The sequence below is a fragment of the Pseudorca crassidens genome, chromosome 19, assembly GCF_039906515.1.
Source record: "Pseudorca crassidens isolate mPseCra1 chromosome 19, mPseCra1.hap1, whole genome shotgun sequence".
Lineage (NCBI taxonomy): Eukaryota > Metazoa > Chordata > Mammalia > Artiodactyla > Delphinidae > Pseudorca > Pseudorca crassidens.
This window is the reverse complement of record NC_090314.1, coordinates 34,373,649-34,397,210: the sequence shown is the minus strand read 5'-3', so window position 1 is coordinate 34,397,210 and position 23,562 is coordinate 34,373,649. Positions and strand designations below refer to the sequence as shown.

Sequence of the window (23,562 nt, the reverse complement as noted above, 5' to 3'; positions counted from 1 at the left end):
TGCATCACTCCAAAAGAAAACCCCATATTCATGAAGCAGTTGCTCTCCGTTCCGTCCTCTCCCAAGCCCTTGGCAACCACCAGTCTGTGTTCTATCCCTGTGGATTTACCTATTCTGGATATTTTGTATAAATGAAATCATACAATGTGTGACCTTTTTGTGTCTGGTTTATTTCACTTGGCATGATGTTTTCAAAGTTCATCCACAAGGTAACATGTGTATCAGAACTTCATTCCTTCTTATGGCTAAATAGTATTATGTTGTATGTATATATGACAATTTTTTATCCACTCATCTGCTGATGGGCATTTGGGCTGTTTCTACCTTTTGGCTATTGTGAATAGTGCTGCTATAAACATTGTACATGTATTTGAATATCTGATATCAATTCTTTTGGGGATATACCTAGGAGTGGAATTGCTGGATCATTTGGTAATTCTATGTTTAACTGTTGAGGAACTGCCAAGCTATTTTCCATAATGGCCGAACCGTTTTACATTCCCACCAGCAGTGTACAAGAGTCCCCATTTCTCCACATCCTCCCTAGCACTTGTTATTTTCCGCTTTTTATTATCACTATAGTCATTGCTAAGTAGGTGTGAAGTGGTATCTATCTTATTGTGGGTTTAATTGCATTTCCCTCATGACTAATGATGTTAAGCATCTTTTCATGTGCTTGTTGGACATTTGTAGATCTTCTTTGGAGAAAATATAATTTCTTGGACAACTGTATAATAATATTCGATTTGATGAAATATTCTCCTATTTTGGTTAAATTTCTCTTGGTTAAAGCTGTGGTGTGTGCTATTAGAGCAGAAGTTGGTAAACTATGGCCTATGGGCCAAATCTAGCTCACTGGTTGTTTTTATATGGCCTGCAAGCTAAGCATGTAGCTAAGCTAAGTAAATTTTTTTACATTTTAAACGGTTGAAGGGGGGGAGGATCAAAAGAAGAATATTTCATGACACATGAAAATGATTCAAATTTCAGTATCCATAAATAAAGTTGAATTGGAACACACAACCATACCATACATTTACATATTATCTGTGGTTTCATACTGCATCAGCAGAGTTGAGTAGTTACAGTAGAGGCCATGTGGCCCATAAAGCCTAAAGTACTTGCTATCTGGCTCCTTACAGAAAAAGTTTGCCTACTCTGTGTCTTACTTCATTCTACTGCTATGACAAAAATACCATAGACTAGGTGGCTTATAAATGACAGAATTTTTCTCACAGTTCTGGAGGCTGGGAAATCCAGGATCAAGGTGCCAGCAGATTCAGTGTCTGGTGAGAGCCAGTTTCCTGGCTCATGGACTGCCGTCTTCTTGCTGTGTCTTCACATGGCAGAAGGGACAGAGGAGCTCTCTGGGGTCTCTATTATAAGGACACTAATTTCATTCATAAGAGCTCCACCCTCAGGACCTAATCACCTCCCCAGAGTCCCACTTTCTAACACCATCACATTGGGGGTTAGGTTTTAATACATGAATTTTGAGGAGATATAAACATGCAGACTGTTACACCCTGTATTAGAAAGTCCTCATTCTTAGCTTCTAATTTTTCACAGTCCTGATCATTGATGGCCAGAGAAGCCATTAAGAGTCAGGAGGGGTCCCTGGTTTGTTCCCGGGTTTCAGCACATACACAAAAAAAAGAGTCAGTAGATACTTGTGGGAGGACTCAAAATGAACTAGTATTCAGTTTAGTTCTTGTAGATGATGTATACTAAATCCAATTTTAAAGTATTAAAGGTAGGAACTAAATGTAAAATTTCTAAAATATCACTTAAATTTCAACTGTCGCTATCATTAGCAGTACCTCCCCTCAATAAAGTTCCAACTCTCCCATTATTTATGGTAAAAATAAGAGAATTTCTTGAAATCACCTCTAAAGACTCCTTTGGCCCCAAATTCTGAAGTACTATGATTCCACCATTAACTGTTGGAATGTCATTATGTTGCTCAGTATCCCATTGAACAGGGGTTTCCTGTATCCCAGAACTTATCAGTGCCCTTCTGTAACTGAATTATTTTGAAAATTTGTCTTCCCTAGGGCATCTTCTTACACTTTAAGCTTTCTTTGAATTTTTTTTCAAGTAGGAGACTTCAAGTTGGTTAGGTATCCAGATTGTACTGATTTCAATAGATGTGCGTTTTGTTAGAAGGAGGTTGTTAATCACAGTCATTGCATGCTGTGTGTAGGCCTTTTGAACACGTGTTGACTTAAGAAAATACCTTTTGGATAAAAAAACATCAAGAGGTGCAGAAAATTAGACTCAATAATGCTGCTCCAATTTCTACAATGATATTACCCTAAACCAAGATAGGGTAATAGCCAGATATTAATCACCCTAATAACACCCAGATATCAGTCTTATTGTGCAAGCTACACTCTCTTATGTTCTGATAGGTTACTTTATAGTTAAGGGAAACTGAATGTTTAAGAGCAAAGTTCAGTCCACTCCTGAAGAAAGGACTTCTCATTTTGTAGCTATTGGATTATGGATGAGATTTCGTTAAGGTAATAGCCTCCAAATCCTAGAGAGTGTTCTTAGTAGGAGTTAACATTCCCAGGGAATTTCCTGGCCATCCAGTGCTTAGGTCTCCGTGCTCTCATTGCCAAGGGCCTGGGTTCGATCCCTGGGCAGGGAACTAAAGTCCCACAAACTGTGTGGTGTAGCCAAAAAAAAAAAAAATCCCAAATGAGTAGATGCAATGCTTCTGTCCCTGGAGGCCTTTCAGCTCTCAAATCAACTCAGCCACTGTGATTCTCAAACACTTATCTTCTCTGAGGAGTATACAAGTTTCTCTTCTTTTTTTTTTTTCTCTCTCTATGTATTTTATTTTATTTTTTTATTGGGGTGTAGTTGTTTTACAATGTTGTGTTAGTTTCTACTGTACAACGAAGTGGAGTTCCCTGTGCTATACAGCAGGTTCTTATTAGCTAGCTATTTTATACATATTAGTGTATATATGTCAATCCCAATCTCCCAATTCTTCCACACCCGCCGACTTTCCCCCCTTGGTGCCCATACATTTGTTATCTACATCTGTGTCTCTGTTTCTGACTAGCAAACCAGTTCATCTGTACCATTTTTCTAGACTCCACATATATGCGTTAATATACAATATTTGTTTTTCTCTTTCTGACTTACTTCACTCTGTATGACATCTCTAGATCCATCCACATCTCTACAAATGACCCAGTTTCGTTCCTTTTTATGGCTGAGTAATATTCCATTGTGTATACGTACCACCTCTGCTTTATCCATTCGTCGGTCGATAGACATTTAGGTTGCTTCCATGACCTGGCTATTGTAAATAGTGCTGCAATGAACATTGGGGTGCATGTGTCTTTTTGAATTATGGTGTTCTCTGGGTATATGCCCAGTAGCGGGATTGCTGGGTCATGTGGTAATTCTATGTTTAGTTTTTTAAGGAACTGCCACACTGTTCTCCATAGTGGCTGTATCAGTTTACATTCCCACCAACAGTGCAAGAGGGTTCCCTTTTCTCCACACCCTCTCCAGCATTTGTTGTTTGTAGATTTTCTGATGATGCCCATTCTAACTGGTGTGAGGTGATACCTCACTGTAGTTTTGATGTGCATTTCTCTAATAATTAGTGATGTTGAGCAGCTTTTCATGTGCTTCTTGGCCATCTGTATGTCTTCTTTGGAGAAATGTCTATTTAGGTCTTCTGCCCATTTTCTGATTGGGTTGTTTGATTTTTTGATGTTGAGCTGCGTGAGCTGTTTATATATTTTGGAGATTAATCCTTTGTCCGTTGCTTCGTTTGCAAATATTTTCTCCCATTCTGAGACTTGTCTTTTTGTTTTGTTTATAGTTTCCTTTGCTGTGCAAAAGTTTTAAAGTTTCATTAGGTCCCATTTGTTTATTTTTGTTTTTATTTCCATTACTCTAGGAGGTGGGTCAAAAAGGATCTTGTTGTGATTTATGTCAGATAGTGTTCTTCCTATGTTTTCTTCTAAGAGTTTTATAGTGTCTGGTCTTACCTTTAGGTCTTTAATCCATTTTGAGTTTTTTTGTGTGTATGGTGATAGGGAGTGTTCTAATTTCATTCTTTTACATGTAGCCATCCAGTTTTCCCAGCACCAGTTATTGAAGAGACTGTCTTTTCTCCATTGTATATGCTTGACTCCTTTGTCATAGATTAGTTGACCATAGGTGTGTGGGTTTATCTCTGGGCTTTCCATCCTGTTCCATTGATCTATATTTTTGTTTTTGTGCCAGTACCATATTGTCTTGATTACTGTAGCTTTGTAGTATAGTCTGAAGTCAGGGAGTCTGATTCCTCCAGCTCCGTGTTTTTCCCTCAAGGTTGCTTTGGCTATTTAGGGTCTTTTGTGTCTCCATACAAATTGTGAAATTTTTTGTTCTAGTTCTGTGAAAAATGCCATTGGTAGTTTGATAGGGATTGCATTGAATCTGTAGATTGCTTTGGGTAGTATAGTCATTTTCACAATATTGATTCTTCCAATCCAAGAACATGGTATATCTCTCCATCTGTTTGTGTCATCTTTGATTTCTTTCATCAGTGTCTTACAGTTTTCTGAGTACAGTTCTTTTGTCTCCTTAGGTAGGTTTATTCCTAGGTATTTTATTCTTTTTGTTGCAATGGTGAATGGTAATTGTTTCCTTAGTTTCTTTTCCTGATCTTTCATTGTTAGTGTATAGGAATGCAAGAGATTCTGTGCATTAATTTTGTATCCTGCAACTTTACCAAATTCATTGATTAGCTCTAGTAGTTTTCTGGTAGCATCTTTAGGATTTTCCATGTGTAGTATCATGTCATCTGCAAACAGTGACAGTTTTACTTCTTCTTTTCCAATTTGTATTCCTTTTATTTCTTTTTCTTCTCTGACTGCCATGGCTAAGACCTCCAAAACTATGTTGAATAATAGTGGCAAGAGTGGACATCCTTGTCTTGGTCCTAATATTAGAGTAAATGCTTTCAGTTTTTCATCATTGAGAATGATGTTTGCTGTGGGTTTCTTGTATATGGCCTTTATTATGTTGAGGGTGGTTCCCTCTATGCCTACTTTCTGGAGAGTTGTTATCATAAATCCGTGTTGAATTTTGTCAAAAGCTCTTTCTGCATCTATTGAGGTGATCATATGGTTTTTTTTTTTTTTTTTTTGGCGGTATGCGGGCCTCTCACCGCTGCGGCCTCCCCCGTTGCGGAGCACAGGCTCCGGATGCGTAGGCTCAGCGGCCATGGCTCACGGGCCCAGCTGCTCCACGGCATGCGGGATCCTCCCAGACCGGGGCACGAACCCGCGTCCCCTGCATCGGCAGGCGGACCCCCAACCACTGCGCCACCAGGGAAGCCCGATCATATGGTTTTTATCCTTCAGTTTGTTAGTACGGTGTATCACATTGATTGACTTGCATATATTGTAGAATCCTTACATCCCTGGGATAAATCCCACTTGATCATGGTGTATGATCCTATTAATATGTTGTTGGATTCTGTTTGCTAGTGTTTTATTGAGGATTTTTGCATGTATTTTCATCAGTGATATTGGTCTATAATTTTCTTTTTTTGTAGTATCTTTGCCTGGTTTTGGTATCAGGGTGATGGTGGCCTCATAGAATGAATTTGGGAGTGTTCCTTCCTCTGGAATGTTTTGGAAGAGTTTGAGAAGGATGGTTGTTAGCTCTTCTCTAAATGTTTGGTAGAATTCACCTGTGAAACCATCTGGTCCTGGGCTGTTGTTTGTTGGAAGATTTTTAATCAGAGTCTCAATTTCAGTGCTTGAAATTGGTCTGTTTACATTTTCTATTTCTTCCTGGTTCAGTCTTGGAAGGTTATACCTTTCTAAGAATTTTTCCATTTCTTCCAGGTTGTCCATTTTATTGGCATAGAGTTGCTTGTCTCTTAGGATACTTTGTATTTCTGCGGTGTCTGTTGTAACTTCTCCTTTTTCATTTCTAATTTTATTGATTTGAGTCCTCTCCCTCTTTTTCTTGATGAGTCTGGCTAATGGTTTATCAATTTTTTTTATCTTCTCAAAGAACTAGCTTTTAGTTTTATTGATTTTTGCTATTGTTTTCTTTGTTTCTATTTCATTTATTTCTGCTCTGATCTTTATGATTTCTTTCCTTCTACTAACTTCGGGTTTTGTTTGTTCTCTCTGTAGTTCCTTTAGATGTAAGGTTAGATTGTTTGAGATTTTTCTTGTTTCTTGAGGTAGGATTGTATTGCTATAAACTTCCCTCTTAGAACTGCTTTTGCTGCATCCCATACATTTTGGATCATCGTGTTTTCATTGTCATTTGTCTGTAGGTATTTTTTGATTTCCTCTTTGATTTCTTCAGTGATCTCTTGGTTATTTAGTATCATATTGTTTAGTCTACCTGTGTTTGTGTTTTTTCCCTGTAATTCATTTCTATTCTCATAGTGTTGTGGTCAGAAAAGATGCTTGATACAATTTCAATTTTCTTAAATTTGCTGAGGCTTGATTTGTGACCCAAGATGTGATCTATCCTGGAGAATGTTCCATGTGCATTTGAGAAGAAAGTGTAATCTGCTGTTTTTGGATGGAATGTCCTATAAATATCAATTAAATCTATCTGGTCTATTGTGTCATTTAAAGCTTGTGTTTCCTTATTAATTTTCTGTCTGGATAATCTGTCCATTGTTGTAAGTGAGGTGTTATAGTCCCTCGCTATTATTGTGTTACTGTCGATTTCCTCTTTTATAGCTGTTAGCATTTGCCTTATGTATTGAGGTGCTCCTATGTTGGGTGCATATATATTTATAATTGTTATATCTTCTTCTTGGATTGATCCCTTGATCATTATGTAGTGTCCTTCCTTGTCTCTTGTAACATTATTTTAAAGTCTGTTTTATCTGATATGAGTATTGCTACTCCAGCTTTCTTTTGATTTCCATTTTCATGGAATATCTTTTTCCATCCCCTCACTTTCAGTCTGTATGTGTCCCTAGGTCTGAAGTGGGTCTCTTGTAGACAGCATATATGTGGGTCTTGTTTTTGTATCCATTCAGCGAACCTGTGTCTTTTGGTTGGGGCATTTAATCCATTCACGTTTAAGGTAATTCTTGATGTGTATGTTCCTATTACCATTTTCTTAATTGTTATGGGTTTGTTTTTGTAGGTGCTTTTCTTCTCTTGTGTTTCTCACTTAGAGAATTTCCTTTAGCATTTGTTGTAGAGCTGGTTTGGTGGTGCTGAATTCTTTTAGCTTTTGCTTGTTTGTAAAGCTTTTGATTTCTCTGTTGAATCTGAATGAGATCCTTGCTGGGTAGAGTATTCTTGGTTGTAGATTCTTCCCTTTCATCACTTTCAATGTATCATGCCACTCCCTTCTGGCTTGTAGAGTTTCTGCTGAGAAATCAACTGTTAACCTTGTGGAGATTACTTTGTATGTTATTTGTCATTTTTCCCTTGTTGCTTTTAATAATTTTTCTTTGTCTTTAATTTTTGTCTGTTTGATTACTGTGTGTCTCGGAGTGTTTCTCCTTGGGTTTATCCTGCCTGGGACTGTCTGCACTTCCTGGACTTGGCAGGCTATTTCCTTTCCCATGTTAGGGAAGTTTTCAACTATAATCTCTTCAAATACTTTCTCGGGTCCTTTCTCTCTCTCTTCTCCTTCTGGGACCCCTATAATGTGAATGTTGGTGCGTTTAATGTTGTCCCTGAGGTCTCTTAGGCTGTCTTCATTTCTTTTCATTCCTTTTTCTTTATTCTGTTCTGCAGCAGTGATTCCCACCATTCTGTCTTCCAGGTCACTTATCCGTTCTTCTGCCTCAGTTATTCTGCTATTGATTCCTTCTAGTGTATTTTTCATTTCAATTATTGTATAAGTCATCTCTGTTTGTTTGCTCTTTAATTCTTCTAGGTCTTTGTTAAACATTTCTTTCATCTTCTCGATCTTTGCTTCCATTCTTTTTCCAAGGTCCTGGATCATCTTCACTACCATTATTCTGAATTATTTTTCTGGAAGGTTGCCTATCTCCACTTCACTTAGTTGTTTTTCTGGGATTTTATCTTGTTCCTTCATCTGGGATGTAGTCTTCTGCTTTTTCATTTTGTCTTTCTTTCTGTGGTTGTGGGTTTCATTCTGCAGGCTGCAGGATTGTAGTTCTTCTTGCTTCTGCTGTCTGGCTCTGGCGGATCATGGTTCTCTTCTGAATGAAGTCCTATAAACCTCTAGTAACATCAGGCTAGTCTCTGTCTTTTTGCATTTTTATTGGTTTCTATACTTTAATTCCTTGATTGGCAGCTTTGTTAATGAAGGAAGCTCACTTTAATAAAATTATTGTGTTTAGATGCTTGTTCTTAGAAGCTGTGTGCCAAATGCTTTTTTTAAAAACATATTTATTTATTTGGCTGCCCTGGTTCTTAGTTGTGGCACACAGGATCTTTGTTGCAGCCTGTGGGATCTAGCTCCCTGACCAGGGATTGAACCCGGGCCCCCTGCATTGGGAGCGCAGAGTCTTAACCACTGGACCACCAGGGAAGTACTGACAAATGCTGTTTTAAAGCCCAATCATTAAGGCTAAGAGGATTTGTTGCTCATACATAACTCACTACATAACTCATTCTGAGACTATTACAGAGCCATACAGACTATTGTTTCTTTAAACATGCCTATTTGTGATGTGCTGTTGTCCATTATTTGAACCTCTCAATACAATAAAGTGTCAATTAAATAAATGACATTTGTTCACTGAAAAAAAGAGGATTTGTTGTTGTTGTTCTTCAGTCTGCCTCCCCATAAGAGCTCTGTAGGTGCTTTATAGTCTTTACCTTTGTCATTATCAAGAATTCCTACTCTGCTTTCAAAGCAGGGTTGCAGTTGGGTCTGTTCATTTTCCAAATTCTTATTTTCGTATTTTCTGTCACCATATGGCCTTTCCTTCTTATTCTGATATGGAGTTGAAGTGTGTAGAGAATGATCATAATTAGGTATTACTCATTCTGTATCCTTTGGTCAGCTTTTAAAAGTCCTGATGCCTAGGTTGTACTCTGTACCAATTAAATCAGAATGTATGGGGGTAGAAGCCCTCGATCTCAGTATTTTTTTAAAGCTCCCCAGGTGATTCCAATGTGCAGCAAGATTTAGAAACCATTGGCTTTGCTTATTAGCCATATAGTGTAGAGGTTCTTTCAGTCATCTCTTCACTCCTCAGGATTAATTAGATGACCTTCTAATAATGCATTTTAGTTACTTGAAAAAAAGATGTTATATAAATTATTACTGTAATCATTGTCACTGTTCTTTAGACTGTAAAGAAGCCATTTTTGTGGTAAAATATACATAACATAAAATTTACCTTTTTAACCGTTTTTAAGTGTACAATTCGGTGGCATTAAGTACATTCACATTATGTGCTACCACCACCACCTTCCATCTCCAGAACTTTTCTCATCTTCCCAAACTGAAACTCCATATCCATTCCGTCCTTCCCTGCAGCCCCTGGCAACCATCATTCTACTTTCTGTCTCTATGAATTTGACAACCCTAGCTACCTCATATGAGTAGAATCATACAGTATTTATCCTTTTGTGACTAACTTATTTCAATTAGCGTGATATCTTCAAGGCTCACTCATGTTGTAGCATTTGTCAGAATTTCCTTCCTTTTTAACGCTACATAATATTCCCTTGTATGTAGCTACCACATTTTGTTTTTCCATTCATCCATCGATGGACACTTGGATTGCTTTCACTTTTTGGCTATTGTAAATAATGCTGCCATGATCATGGATGTACAAGAAGCCACTTTTAAGTGATAAACTGATGTCTGTTCTCCCTCTACAAGATGCTTATCTGGATAGATGCTTGTTTTTTGTTTGTTTGTTTGTTTTTAATTTTTTTGGCCTCACAGCATGGCATGCAGGATCTTAGTTCCCCAACCAGGGACTGACCCCTTCCCCCTGCAGTGGAAGCTTGGAGCCCTAACCACTGGACTGCCAGGGAATTCTGAAATTGCTTCTTCTTTATGGATAGGTTGTAGTGTTGTTCACCAGATGAGCTAGTACCTTCTCCTAGTGATTGGTCTTCCTTTCACAAAATATGGAAAAAATTAGATACTGTTCCAAATGCCCTCTAGATTTACTCATAGTTGGTGGTACAATTATTTTATTGTATCATCTGTCTTGCCCAGGCTGTTGATCAATCCTACAAAGGTTGTGTTCTACAAATATAGTAACAAAAGTCTCTGTATGTCTAGTAGGAAATAAAGGACTCATTCTGTATAATTTAGTTTAACTCCAAAATGCTACTAGGACAAAATTGTAAGCCTAAAAATCAACCTAAAAAAGGCTCCCTTTTGGAGGTCATGTTGCTCTAGAAATTGCAAACTAATTAGACTGAATCTAGAAGCCACATTAGGATTCCTTCATTTCTGACTATGTTATTCAGATAGGCCATTTAACTCTATTTCTTTTCTTTTTTAAACATCTTTATTGGAGTATAATTGCTTTACAATGGTGTGTTAGTTTCTGCTTTATAACGAAGTGAATCAGCTATACATATACCTATATCCCCATATCTCCTCCCCTCCCACCCTCCCTATCCCACCCCTCCAGGTGGTCGCAGAGTACCGAGCTGATCTCCCTGTGCTATGCGGCTGCTTCCCACTAGCTATCTATTTTACATTTGGTAGTGTATATATGTCAGTGCCACTCTCTCACTTTGTCCCAGCTTACCCTTCCCCATCCCCATGTCCTCATGTCCATTCTCTACATCTGGGTCTTTATTCCTGTCCTGCCCCTCGGTTCTTCAGAACCTTTTTTTTTTTTTAAGATTCCATATGTATGTGTTAGCATACGGTATTTGTTTTTCTTTTTCTGACTTACTTCACTCTGTATGACAGACTGTAGGTCCATCCACCTCACTACCAATAACTCAATTTCGTTTCTTTTTATGGCTGAGTAATATTCCATTGTATATATGTGCCACATCTTCTTTACCCATTCATCTGTCGATGGACACTTAGGTTGCTAAAAACAGTGGTTAGATGCCATGAAGTAGGTGGCAGTGCCTTAACCGCATGCGTGTTGTCAGGCCCGAAGGCCTTTTCCATCCTTGTCAAGGGGAGTGCTAACCTTCTCTCTCCTTTCATACAACACTTAACTCTATTTCTGTACATGGTCTTAGCTTTTTATGTTAAAGAACCTAGTGGCTGAACTGAGAGCTCACTTTTTTACTTCTTTCCAGTCTTAATGACCACTCTTTGTTTCTTGACCTCCTTTAAGGGTATACTTTATTTTTAACAGACAATTCAGGTAGACCTTTTTATAAGAGAATCAGCTGTGTTAGTCAATAAGTGGAAATTTTTTGGAGGCAATCAACTTTGGAAAGGTAGTGATTACTTATTTTAACATTGTATTTCTGAAGGCATTACTTTTTCATATTCCCAAAACCCACCTATCTATTTTTATAGCATCGAAGAAATGAATTTTCATTTGTGTGTGTTTATTTCACTTTGATCTTTTTGGCACTTTTCCTTAATTTTTCACTTATAATAAAAGTCAGTTGGAAAGAGGCTTATCCACATCACTAAAAGGAGAGAAACTTTAAACTTTGTTAGTCTCTTTGGGTTAACAACTGGGCTGCATCTGTGTGCTTTAGAGGTACGGGAATGCCCCCCAAATTGAGAATCTGATGAGGTAATGTGATTTTAGAGCCCATTCTACAGGTGAAACATAGCAACTTGTTCTTCTTGTCTAAAGACTTGTCTATTGAACTCTCCAGTTCGAGAAGCTAAGAGTGAGTAAACAAATCTTTTTTCTTTCTAGATCTTCATCTGCTGGTGGATGTGGCCTGCAAACAGGAGCACTTTCCACAGGAGGAAGAATTAAAAGAGTGAGAATGGATGACAAACGTGACATTGTGCACTGGCTGTAGCTGGAGGCAGACTAGCCTTGCACATGACACACTGTTGGGGCTCTTTCAGTTCTTTAAGGAAAAAAAGTATTTTTTTTTGTTAATTGAGAATTTTGTTAATTGAGAATTGGGAATTTGGTATTTACTACAGCTGTTCAGTTCAGATTGTTTACCTGGACAAACTACCAACCATCTAGCAGTCTTTTTTTTTGCTGCCCAGATCCCTTTCAAATGAAAGTTCCTGGTCTTCTGTTACAGTCAAAAAGCATCTAAAAACAGCTGCATCTATGGTACCGGAGAATAATCTGTGTGGGTGTGCTGGTTTGTCGTCTCGCCACTCTCAAAAGTAGTCAGCACAACTCCAGTGGGGAGTTCAGTCTATCTGTTTCAAGTCACAGTGTGATCCTTTTAGAGAAAATTGTGTGAGAAACAAAGGCCTGTGAGGTAACCAAGATCACAGGTCTAAATGGGTCAGGAATTCCAGGGAGAAACCCTGGGAAAGAGTTAATTTTCTAAGTGATTAACCAGGAAATGCTCTTACTTCCTAACCCAGCATTCTGTTTCAAAAGCAAGGCGTCCGGACTTGGACCATCCATCACACTTAACAGCCCCTGATTCTTCTATATTTACGGGAGCGTTCTTCTATTTTCATATCTTTCTTTAATTTTAATGATACATTATCATAAATGGTAAGAAGGTTTTGTTAATATATCACTTATTTAATATATCTTCTAAAGAAAAGTATTTAGCTTGTTGAATATAATTGTATTTATAAAATGTTGGTAGATTTTTAAGTTTTAAGGCTTTATATTTTTATTAATATTGAGGGGTAGAAGGATAAAGGATGCATATATAATATTTTAATTTTGAAATGGGAATGTACAATGTGTGAACAAAACCATTAAGAGATTTAACACAGTGTTTTCTTATTTTAGATTTTTACATTCAGTAAGTATAAATTCTCATCTATAAAAGATAGTGTGCAAATTTTGGGAGAAGCTGATTAGTAGTCACCTAACAGAAGCTATACCTCTGATATTTTTAATAGTTTATGTATGGTTTAAGCTTCTGAGAGAAGTTTGGGTAGTGGGATAGACTATAACATTTTTATCTTATCCCCTCTTTAGGATCCTAAATTCAAATAGTAGGATTATGGGACTGGTTTTTAGGAGAGGTATCTTGGATGTCCACTTTCTGTGGTTGATCCCTCACTTGCTAATCCAATGACAGCAGAAAATTTCTGATTTAAAGTCTTTTAAATTGACTAGAACTTTCTTATTAGATTCTGCCTCAGTTTTCCTAATAAGCACTGCAGAAACAAAAGGAAAGCCTAGGAATATGAAACTAGTGAAAAAGGAAAGGCCCTTAGTGATGTGACATAAGTACTATTCAAGCCACGGTGGATGTAGCAATTCATTTCTTAAATTGCATTGTGCCTTCCCAATGATGTACTTCCCCAGAAGTATTACAGAGATAGTAGTTTTTTGGAAAAGGATGAGCTCTATATTGGTCTGCAGTGACTCAGTTTAGATATGAAAATAGGTTCTGAAAAGTGACCTGTTTGGTCCATCTGATTAGACTAGACGATGTCCATGTGATGAACATTTATTCATCTTTATTAGCAAGGTTTAAAAGAGGAACAGATTATCAAGACTCCTACATCTTTTGGTCAGACTGTGTATTTTGGCAGAGTATGTGAAGAGGAGACCCAGTTTCTATATGAAGGAACTTTGCCTTTTCTCTGTCAGGTTGAAAAGCTGATACACTATGTAGGTGATATTCATTCCTTCCCTTAAATATGCCTTTCTTGGCTTTGTATATGTTGAAAGAGATAATATCTTTTGAGGAACATGTGTCAAGCAGGAACCTTGGCATGGATTTGGTTTCAATTGTTTTAAGGCTTAATTAATGAAATACCTTTATCAGCTTTCCAAACCTCTTTTTATATATGAATACAACAGACCAAGGAGCTGGATCTACTGCTATACTCACATGCCTGCTACCTATCAGCTAAAGCTATCATTACTGTCTTGGACAAAGTGGCAAAAGATAAAATAAAATCTTTGTGTGAATTAGTCAGTAGGGTCTGACACATGCTAACAAGGCTCCTGACTAGTGCCTAAGTATTTCAGCACCTTAAGCATGATAAATTTCAGTCAGTCAACAATAAAGTGTTTCAACTAGACTTGTTGTCTTGCTTGTTTTTACTGTTTGGTGATCAGTAGAAACCTCAGTCATTATAACTATTAATCATAATAGTAAAGTTCAGAAGAAAATGTGCTCTGTTTTCCAAAGAATCTGACTTTAAAAAAAAAATCCTGAGTTTTTTTCATTTACACTTGAATAGAGATTGAATCCTTAAAATGCCATTAAGGATAAGGACGATTCTTGGACATGTTTATAGAAACCTAGGTTTTTGGAAAAGGATCAAGGTCTTCAGTAACTTTAGTCAATGCAGATGTGAAAGTAGATCCTGAGGTGTGATCTGTCTCGTGTAAAGTTAGGTAGTAGGTGTCAGTGAGATGGGCGATTCATTACCATAGTGATGGCATCTTTATGACATCTCTATGGTAGTTGTGGTCTGTCAATCCCTGAGGGATAACGCCAAAACTTTGAAGCCAGAGAATAATTTCTCTTGCTTATTTATTCTGGTGACTTTGCTTGTCAATACTGTTTAAATAAACACAATATATCAGTGAACTAAGCTATATAGAGCTGTTTGGTTTGATCCTGAGTAGCTCAAGGTACCCAGACTCATGATACCTATTATCGTCATGCTCAGATCTCAGAGTTTGCTCAAGAGAGGGCAACCACATCTATATTCTTTTCCTTTCAGCTAAGTATCTGTATTAAGTCTCAGGTTTGTGTGTCTTAATTCCTTTGCAAGTTTCAAGCAGTAATAGGTGAGGCAAAGTCAATTAGTAGGTTACTTTTTGTTTAGTTTAACACTAAAGATATTTTTACATATATCAGATATATAATAATGTATATTTTACACATTTTATGCTATACTTTTACATGGCATACATAAAATAAAAATGTAAAACCAGGGACTTCCCTGGTGGTCCAGTGGTTAAGAATCCGTCTTGCTGGGACTTCCCTGGTGGTCCAGTGGTAAAGAATCCGCCTTGTAATGCAGGGGACATGGGTTCGATCCCTGGTCAGGGAACTAAGATCTCACATGCCGCGGGGCAACTAAGCCCGTGTGCCACACTACTGAGCTCGCGCACCTCAACTAGAGCCTGCCTGCCGCAAACTACAGAGCCCACGTACTCTGGAACCTGAGCGCCACAACTACAGAGCCCATGTACCCTGGAGCCTGTGTGCCACAACTAGAGAGAAGCCTGTGTGCCACAACTAGAGAGAAGCCTGTGCACCACAATGAAGATCCCGCATGCCGCAACTAAGACCTGATGCAGCCAAAAATAAATAAATTAATTTAAAACAAATCTTTAATTAAAAAGAAAAAAAGAATCCATCTTGCAATGCAGGGGACGCCGGTTCAATCCCTGGTCGGGGAACTAAGATCCCACGTGCCGCCAGGAAACTAAGCCTGCATGTGGCAACTACTGAGCGCTCACACCACAACTAGAGAGCCCACGCGCTCTGGAGCCCGGGCGCCACAACTAGAGAGAAGCCTGTGCACTGCAAAGAAGAGCCTGCATGCTGCAACGAAAGATCCCACGTGCCACAACTAAGACCCGATGCAGCCAATAAATAAATAAATAAATATTTTTAAATAAATGTAAAACCAGAGCAGACTTTTAAAAAATTCTCTCCAGAAGAATTAGAGCTACTCCTATTCTTTAGGAAAGGAGCTATGAAAGGTCTATACTTGCATTATGTTCTTAAGGTCCAACCACTAAAGAAAAAGTGCTAAATTAAGAATTTACTTTAGAATTTCTCTCTCTGCTCTAGGTGTTATTAGGCCTAAAATGCCAAAACTATCCCCATAAACCCTCTTTAAAATTTTTTTTATTAATTTTTTTAAACTGAAGTATAGCTGAATTACAATGTTGTATTAGTTTTAGTGTACAACAAAGTGATTCAGATATACATATACATATATATTTTTTTCAGATTCTTTTCCATTATAGTTCATTACAAGATACTGAATATAGTTCCCTATGCTATGCAGTAGGTCCTTGTTGTTTATCTATTTTACGTATAGTAGCATGTCTCTGTTAATCCCATACTCCTAATTTATTCCTCCGCCACCCACTTTCCCCTTGGTAACCATAAATTTGTTTTCGATGTCTGTGAGTCTTTCTGTTTCATGAATAAGTTCATTTGGGTCATATTTTAGATTCCACATATAAGTGATATTATATGATATTTTTCTATCTCTGTCTGACTTAGAATGATAATCTCTAGGTCTATCCATGTTGCTGTAAATTGTATTATTTCATTTTGTAAAAATATTTATTTATTTATTTGGCTGTGCCAGGTCTTAGCTGCAACATGCGGGATCTAGATCCCTGACCAGGGATTGAACCTGGGCCCCTTGCATTGGGAGCGTGGAGTCTTAACCACTGGACCACCAGGGAAGTCCCTCATTCCTTTTTATGGCTGAGTGATATTCAGTTGTATATATGTACCACATGTTCTTTATCCATTCATCTGTCGATGGACGTTTAGGTTGCTTTCATGTCTTGGCTATTGTAAATAGTGCTGCTGTGAACATTGGGGTACATGTATCTTTTCAAATTGGACTGTAGACCCTCTTTAGGGACGAAATTCTCAAGGTGGCTAGGTCACTCATACTTTTTGCCTTCAGAGGCATTATGTCCTTTAATCTTTACAACAAAGCTACAATGCAATTATTATTCTCCACGTTTTACAAGTGATCAATTTGTACAATTTTTTTGTACAAACTAAAAATTGTTTTAAATTTTCTTATGTGTTTTTTACCACAATTTAAAATGTGATTTTTACCACAATAAGCATGTAACATAAATCTTAACCATTTTCAAGTGCAATGTTAACCATATTCACATCATTGTTCATTTGTACAATTTGGAAAGACTGTTGGCAGCAGGTCAAAATAAAATGTCTGGGCACAGTCAAATATAATCTGGTCGACATGAAAATTCAAATTTTAGAAACATATATTAGAAACTTATGCATTATTTCTAAAGACAGGGCTACTAGAAGGGTTATTGTTCATGAGTGTGGTAATTAACCAAAAATTAGTTTTCTTTTTGCCTATATTCTGATTAAGCATATATATTTTACCACTTTGTTTGTATTTATGATATAGACTTACTTGCAGTCTCACATTGAAGGCCCAGGTCTGATCCATAGTATTATTTCACCTCCCAGGGATGTGAGAAGAAAATAACAGATTCCAGACCTCTGACATCACCTAATCTAAAAGCTTGGTACAGGCACAGTTTAGAAAAGAGCTACTGAATTTAAATTTGTAAGGGCTGAAGAAAAACTATGCATAAAATGGACAGAGTTCTTGCCAGGGTAGCAGACTTAAGACAGCAATAAATCAGTAAGAACTATAGCACAGGATCGCTTTATTCTGGCTTTGTGGCATTTACAGACACTAAAACCTGGAAAGAGCAGAAGTGCCTTTGAATTTATATTTGCAAAAGCTTGTGTCCATTATTTTATCTTCTGGGTTTCCTTTTTTTTTTTTTTGTCTTTATTTCCTATACCACCATCTATGTCTCTTGGGGGCAGAAGCTGCTTACATGTCTGTTTGTGTGGCCCTGATTTACATGTGGTAGCTTGCTTACCCAGAGAAAGGTATTGAAGATTGAATTGGATGCAGTTTGGCTGTGGCTCAATAGAGGGAGTCGAGGAGCCGAGAGAGGCTCTCTTCTCAGCACCGGAACGTGTCTGGTGAAGTGTGCGCGCACCAGGCCCCAGCCAGCCAGGAGGAGGAGGGGCGGGATGGGGGTGGTTGCCTCTAGCTGCTCCACCCTCACTTTGTGTCAGCAGGTAGAGAGCGTGATTGCAGTCCCAGGGGAGGGAGTCAGAGCTAGAACACCAGTTACAAACCACAGGCTTCCTCCTCTAGGGAGCTGATCCAGAATTGTCTTTCTGGAAGGGAAGCACTCGAATCCTTCCGAACTTTCCAAGTCTATCCATGATGCAGAGACATTGCCCTCTGGGATTTTCTATGTTCCTGGTAGTGAATTGTTGCTGATGTATTTGCTACTTTGCTTCTTTTCTCTTTCAAGATTTGATCATTTTTATATGCTGTTCGGGGAGAAAAAGGACTTTTGTTAGAAAGGAGATTTCAGAAATGGTTTTGGATCCTCTAGAAGTGTTTTTAGAGTTCTTGGGGACAGTAGCTCTAACCTTGGAGTAAGTTTCTGCCTTTGACCTGCACGGATTATTTTTTCGGGCTGCGGAATTTCTCGGCACCTAGCTGCAGTGTGGGGCACTTGGTTTGGTTGCAGAGTAAGAAGGTGGAAGAATGAGCTGTACTTGGTTAAGCAGTTGAAACCTTTTTTTTGAGCAGGATCTTTAAAAGCATAATTGAATTTGTTTCACCCCCGTGGATTCCAGTGGGCCTGACAGCACAACAGGTTTGCAGATTTCTTTCGAAATTCTTTTTTTTTTCTCCCTCTGCCTCAGCAAAAGAAAAGAATCTATATCACAGGTTCATGTTCCATTGCTTGGCTTTTCAGCATTTATTCTGAAGACTTAATAAGATTTTTTAACTTGACCTCTGAACACAGTGGGCTTTGTGGTTGAAGTGCATTTGTATTTACTTAAGGGTGCACATTTTGAAATCTTAGAATAAGACGTTGTTTGTACAAAGACCCAAATTCTCAAGTGTGCCTAGAAATAGCACAGATCTACTCTACTCAGGTTTATTTTTACTTTTTCAGGGTTTTCTACTTAGAGGCTGTAGACTAATCACCTCCTTACTCCCCCTTTTATTCCCCACCCCCTCAAGGAATTTGAAAACGTGTTAGGAATAGTCCTTTGTTTTACTTATGAACCTAGAAAATTACAGATTATAAGATCTGGATAATAAAGTAGTTTCCAAAAGCATCTCATGGGAAATCAAAGTGCTTGGCATTCTCAAGCAGGAGCATAAAAGCTGGAATCCCTAAGAGAGAAGGGAAAATAAAGATAGAAATATGAATGTCAACTGGGAAAAATAGTTGGAAAGCCAACCTTTTCAAATATTCTTCTAATTGTGAAAGTTGGAAAAGCTTGTGATGCTCAGGTTTATCCTGTGACTATGTGAAGACATATAAATTAGCACCTAGTTTACAGGCAAATCTAGGTAGAAAATCTAAAAATCATAGTATATTTAAGTTCATGAAAAGTGTTGTAAGTTCAATGGGCCTGGAACTTTGGCTACAATGAAATACAGTTTAATGTTGAAACTTTTATGAATACATGTTGTAGCATCTTTGGACATCTCTCAAGGTGTGGCCTGAAATAGTGTTTCCTCTCCTTCCCCATTTTTTAAGAAAAAATTCTCCTGTGATCTTTAGTCTTTTACCGTTGACAAATTTTGTGGCTTTAAAGGACCATCTCTTCATTCTCTGAGCTGGAGTTTTTCACTCTCACCTTTGATGCATGGCCTTAGTCATTTACTTTGCCTTGTTTTGTTCATTAACATTGGGTTTAGTGGCTCGAGAACTTGATGCATATGGAAGACCAGCACCAAGTGATCTGACATAATTAAAATTCAGGATGTGACATTCAACCTCAAGCAAAATTGAAAATTCCAAAGAGAAGCGGCGATATCTTTACTAATCATAGTGAAGATGGGAGAAAATGACATACCTGAAGCAGAAGTAGGCTGAAAATACCTTCTTCCCTGCCAGATCAGGAATACCACCTGTTCTTGGGAATATACTTTAGAGAAAGGAAGGACCAGAACTACGACTCGGCTTTCTGAAGCTGAAGCATAAGTTTCTTTTCCTCCGTTTGTCTGGATCTAGGAACCTGTGTTTGGTATTAGCTAGTGGAAGCAGTATGTATGGCCGAAGTGCATTGCTGCAGCTGGTAGCATGAGTGGTGGCCACCAGCTACAGCTGGCTGCCCTCTGGCCCTGGCTGCTGATGGCTACCCTGCAGGCAGGCTTTGGACGCACAGGACTGGTACTGGCAGCAGCAGTGGAGTCTGAAAGATCAGCTGAGCAGAAAGCTATTATCAGAGTGATCCCCTTGAAAATGGACCCCACAGGAAAACTGAATCTCACTTTGGAAGGTGTGTTTGCTGGTGTTGCTGAAATAACTCCAGCAGAAGGAAAATTAATGCAGGTAAGGATGACTTTATTTTTTTTCACTTTCCATCTGTTTGAAATATGCCTTTCTTCTTTTGTCTGCCGAACCAAATTCCATACAAGGGCTCTGCTGCTTAGCTTCCTGTGTTTCATCTTGTTAAGTATATTACCTTACTGGCCTTCTAAAGCAAATTCTTATTTCATACTCGAGAAGAAACGTATAAATCCTGTATTTTATAAGATCATCTGCTTATTTTTAACTCTCGTACTACACTGCATTACATAATAAGTCCTTTCTTTGCAAGTGATATATTTTGGACACTATTTTTTTATAGATGAAATATATGGGCTTGTATTTAATGAACCTGAGGATTGTACTTTGCATCATGTTTCGATTTGAAGTGAGCTCCGAGGAGGTTGATTTTAATGGTCAGTAGCACCCTGAAATTCTAGAATGTCCTTGGAGCAGATTTGATCAGCGTGTCACTTTTAAAATTCAGTCAAGCTTGAATGCTACGGCTGGCCTTATACCACGTGTGGCACCCTATTGCTAAGCCCAAAATGGAGAGGACTGGATTACAAAATGGACACAAGGTATAAACTTGCCTCCTGATCACTTTGGCCTTGTCTACACATAATTTTATTACTTCCAAAAATTTTTAATTTAACTTGTTTTTTATCGACCCACAAAGTTTTTCAGACACAGTTTCTTAGGCTTTCAGGTTGTGAATTTTGCCTATAACTCATTCATAGCCTACTCTTTATGTGCTTAGTGTATGAACTGACTGAAGCCACAGCATTTCATAGATGAATTGCTCATTCCCCATGGTGAAGATAGAGCCTTGAGGGCCCTACCTTTTTCATGTGGCATTCTAGTGTCTTACTCTATAAAATTATGTTGCTTATTGATTAAAATTCATTTTATAAAAGGACATTTCTTACTGTAACTTTTAGTCACAGGTGAAAAATGTTAAATATCATTCATCTCAGCATCTAAGCTCAGATTTTTATTTTGTAACATGAACAGAACCAAAATATTGTATGAATTTAAATTTTTGTCCACTGAGAGGAAAAAGATGAGAAAATTTAACAAATTATAGAACTCTCTTTGCCAAACACGGATTTTTACATATATGACTTATTGGCTCTTCATGATCACTTCTTAGGCAATATTTTGAAGCTGGGATAAGTGAGGTGGAAGAAGAATTGGGTGAAAAGGAAGGCTGTGCTATTTAGAAAAATAAACAGGCAAAAAGAATATATCTGGAAAAAAGAGTGTAAGAATTTTTGGATAAGAGTCTATTCACTTAATTTGAACTTTAGGATAGAATTAGGAATATTTAAAAGTTGAAACCATAAATCATTTTGAATACAACAGTTGGAAAGGAAACTTCCATCCTGACCTTGCCTAGTTAATACCTTGAGGCATGAGGTATGTGCTCCATTGTAATTTTTTGCCCTAAGTAATTTTACTATAGAACCATATTCTGGAGGCTCTGAGGTCTTTGGGAACCATGCTAAGTTTTGTGTCTTATTAATGTCCTGTGGCAGCATATTCAATGGGTTAATTATATGCTGCTTAAAATAGTGTCTTTTATTTTGAATGTTTTGCCTTCTATTATCATAAAGCTCCACATAAAGTTTCTGTATATTCATAAAGGAAAAGGTATATGAGAGATACTAGCTGGCATTCTCTGCCATTTATTACCTTGTCAGTCTGTATCCTATCTTCTCTTATTTTGCCCTTTTTCTCACTCTGGTAAGTGTTGCTTAATCCTTTTTTTTTTTTTTTTTTAACCTATTAACTTTGAATCTATCAGTGTACTTTAAGTACTGATTCTTTACTTTGTGAAGAGAGAATTTCATTGTATCTATTATTTAGCAAGGCCCTTCCGGGCTTTCCAATAGATAGTTTGCATCATTGGCAATTTTCAGTCTGTCTTCACCTTTTCTCTCCATACAAGCTTCTTCTAGGTCATTAATAAATTTGTACACTAGCCTAGTATTAGTCTCTGGAGACTTTCAGTATTGGTCCTGGTTTATTTTCTATTAATCAGTTTTTAATCTACAGTAATTACTAAATTTTCTTAATAACCTCTTATGAGAGACTATTAAAAAAAAGAAACTTTTGGATGATATGCCTCAGTTCATTTTTATCCACTATTTGATTAACTCTTTCAAAGAGGTCTAGCACGTTAGGGACACATGGTTTACACTTGTAGAGTCCATGCTGTTTGTTCCTTATCAGATTACACTGCAACACAGGTTTACTCAACTGTGGTTAACCAAGCCTTCCACTCAACTGAAGTTCTGTTTAAATGTCCTAGAGCTGTGCTTTGCTGCACTTTAGCTTTCTTGATGGATATCTGTTCCCTGGTGTCACAGATCTAAAGGCAATCTTCTCTGTTGGCTTTGCAGAATTTGGGATAATTCTGTGTATCCTTCTACCTATGAATCATTCTAGTTGCCTGTTAAGTTTGATTATCTTCAAAGATGCAGTCAGGTCTTTGTAAAATTGGGCATGCTATGCATTGGGAGATGTAAAGTTATGAGAACAGTGATTTACAAAAATCATAATGACCTTGTTGTGGTTTCTGGAATTTCCAGAGAGTTTCAGAAAATCTGACATTTCTTTACATTTTGCTCAACTATTTCAGGGTATGTACTTTTTCATAAGGACCAAATTAACTGGACTTTCATTTGTATTACAATTTTAATTTTCCTTAGACAAAGAGAAACATCCCATGACAATGTGCCCCCAATTTGCTTAATAATAAAATAGGCCGTAGAACTGTCTCTAAAATAATTTTGCTTGTCTCAGCTTCATCTGATGGCTGTATGTACAAGGCCAGGCCTTGGTGAATTTTTGTCCTGATTCTTATTCCTCACTCTTTGTACTTAGGTTTCTCTTTACCAACAGTTATATCCATTGTACAAAATATGTTCAGAGTCTTAAATTATAATATTCTCTTTAAAGTACTAGGAGAAAGTCAAAATAGAAGAGGAAATGTTGCCTTGGCTGTATTCCTTTCATTTCTCAAGTCTTCTCTTTTCCATTTCAAAACTCCTCATCTTAGCCCTGACCAAATTATATTGCTTTCCTTTCTGTTTTGCCCAAGAGCTGCTTCTTTGCACGACTATATCATTTCAAATCCCTGTGCGCCTTTGTCATTGTCTTTAAAGTGTCTACTTCTTAGGTTTCCCCTACATTTGCCAAAATCCTGTCTCTCCCTCTCCTCTGATTTCTTTCTACTTTTTAAATCTTTGTTGCCCATTGAAATTTTATATTTAGGATAACCTTCCACCACTATTCTGCCTCAGTATTTCCCTAACTAGCCCTCAAAAATCCATGTCCAAAAAAATTTTTTTTGTAATTATGAGTAATGATGGATGTTAACTAAGCTTATTGTGGTGATCATTTCACTATATATATAGTATATATATATATATATCAAATCATGTTATACATCTAAA

At 37.6% G+C, this 23,562-nt stretch overlaps 2 protein-coding genes and 1 non-coding gene across 3 annotated transcripts in view; 2 read left to right on the top strand and 1 right to left on the bottom strand.

Moving 5' to 3' along the window:
• The window catches only part of HSF5 (heat shock transcription factor 5), a 50,785-nt gene extending 36,730 nt beyond the window's left edge, over window positions 1–14,055 (top strand). Inside the window, exon 6 of the mRNA XM_067717642.1 lies at window positions 11,795–14,055. Within this exon, the coding sequence (XP_067573743.1) occupies window positions 11,795–11,865 (71 nt within the window). The 3' untranslated portion in view covers window positions 11,866–14,055. The remainder of the gene's footprint in view (window positions 1–11,794) is intronic.
• LOC137213758 (U6atac minor spliceosomal RNA) lies at window positions 10,998–11,125 on the bottom strand. The gene has a single exon (XR_010938379.1). It is a non-coding gene; the product is annotated as a U6atac minor spliceosomal RNA (small nuclear RNA).
• Window positions 14,056–17,810: 3,755 nt separating the features above from the next.
• The window catches only part of RNF43 (ring finger protein 43), a 62,190-nt gene continuing 56,438 nt past the window's right edge, over window positions 17,811–23,562 (top strand). The window contains exons 1-2 of the mRNA XM_067717091.1: window positions 17,811–18,427; window positions 19,489–20,125. Of these exons, the coding sequence (XP_067573192.1) occupies window positions 19,874–20,125 (252 nt within the window). The 5' untranslated portion in view covers window positions 17,811–18,427; window positions 19,489–19,873. The remainder of the gene's footprint in view (window positions 18,428–19,488; window positions 20,126–23,562) is intronic.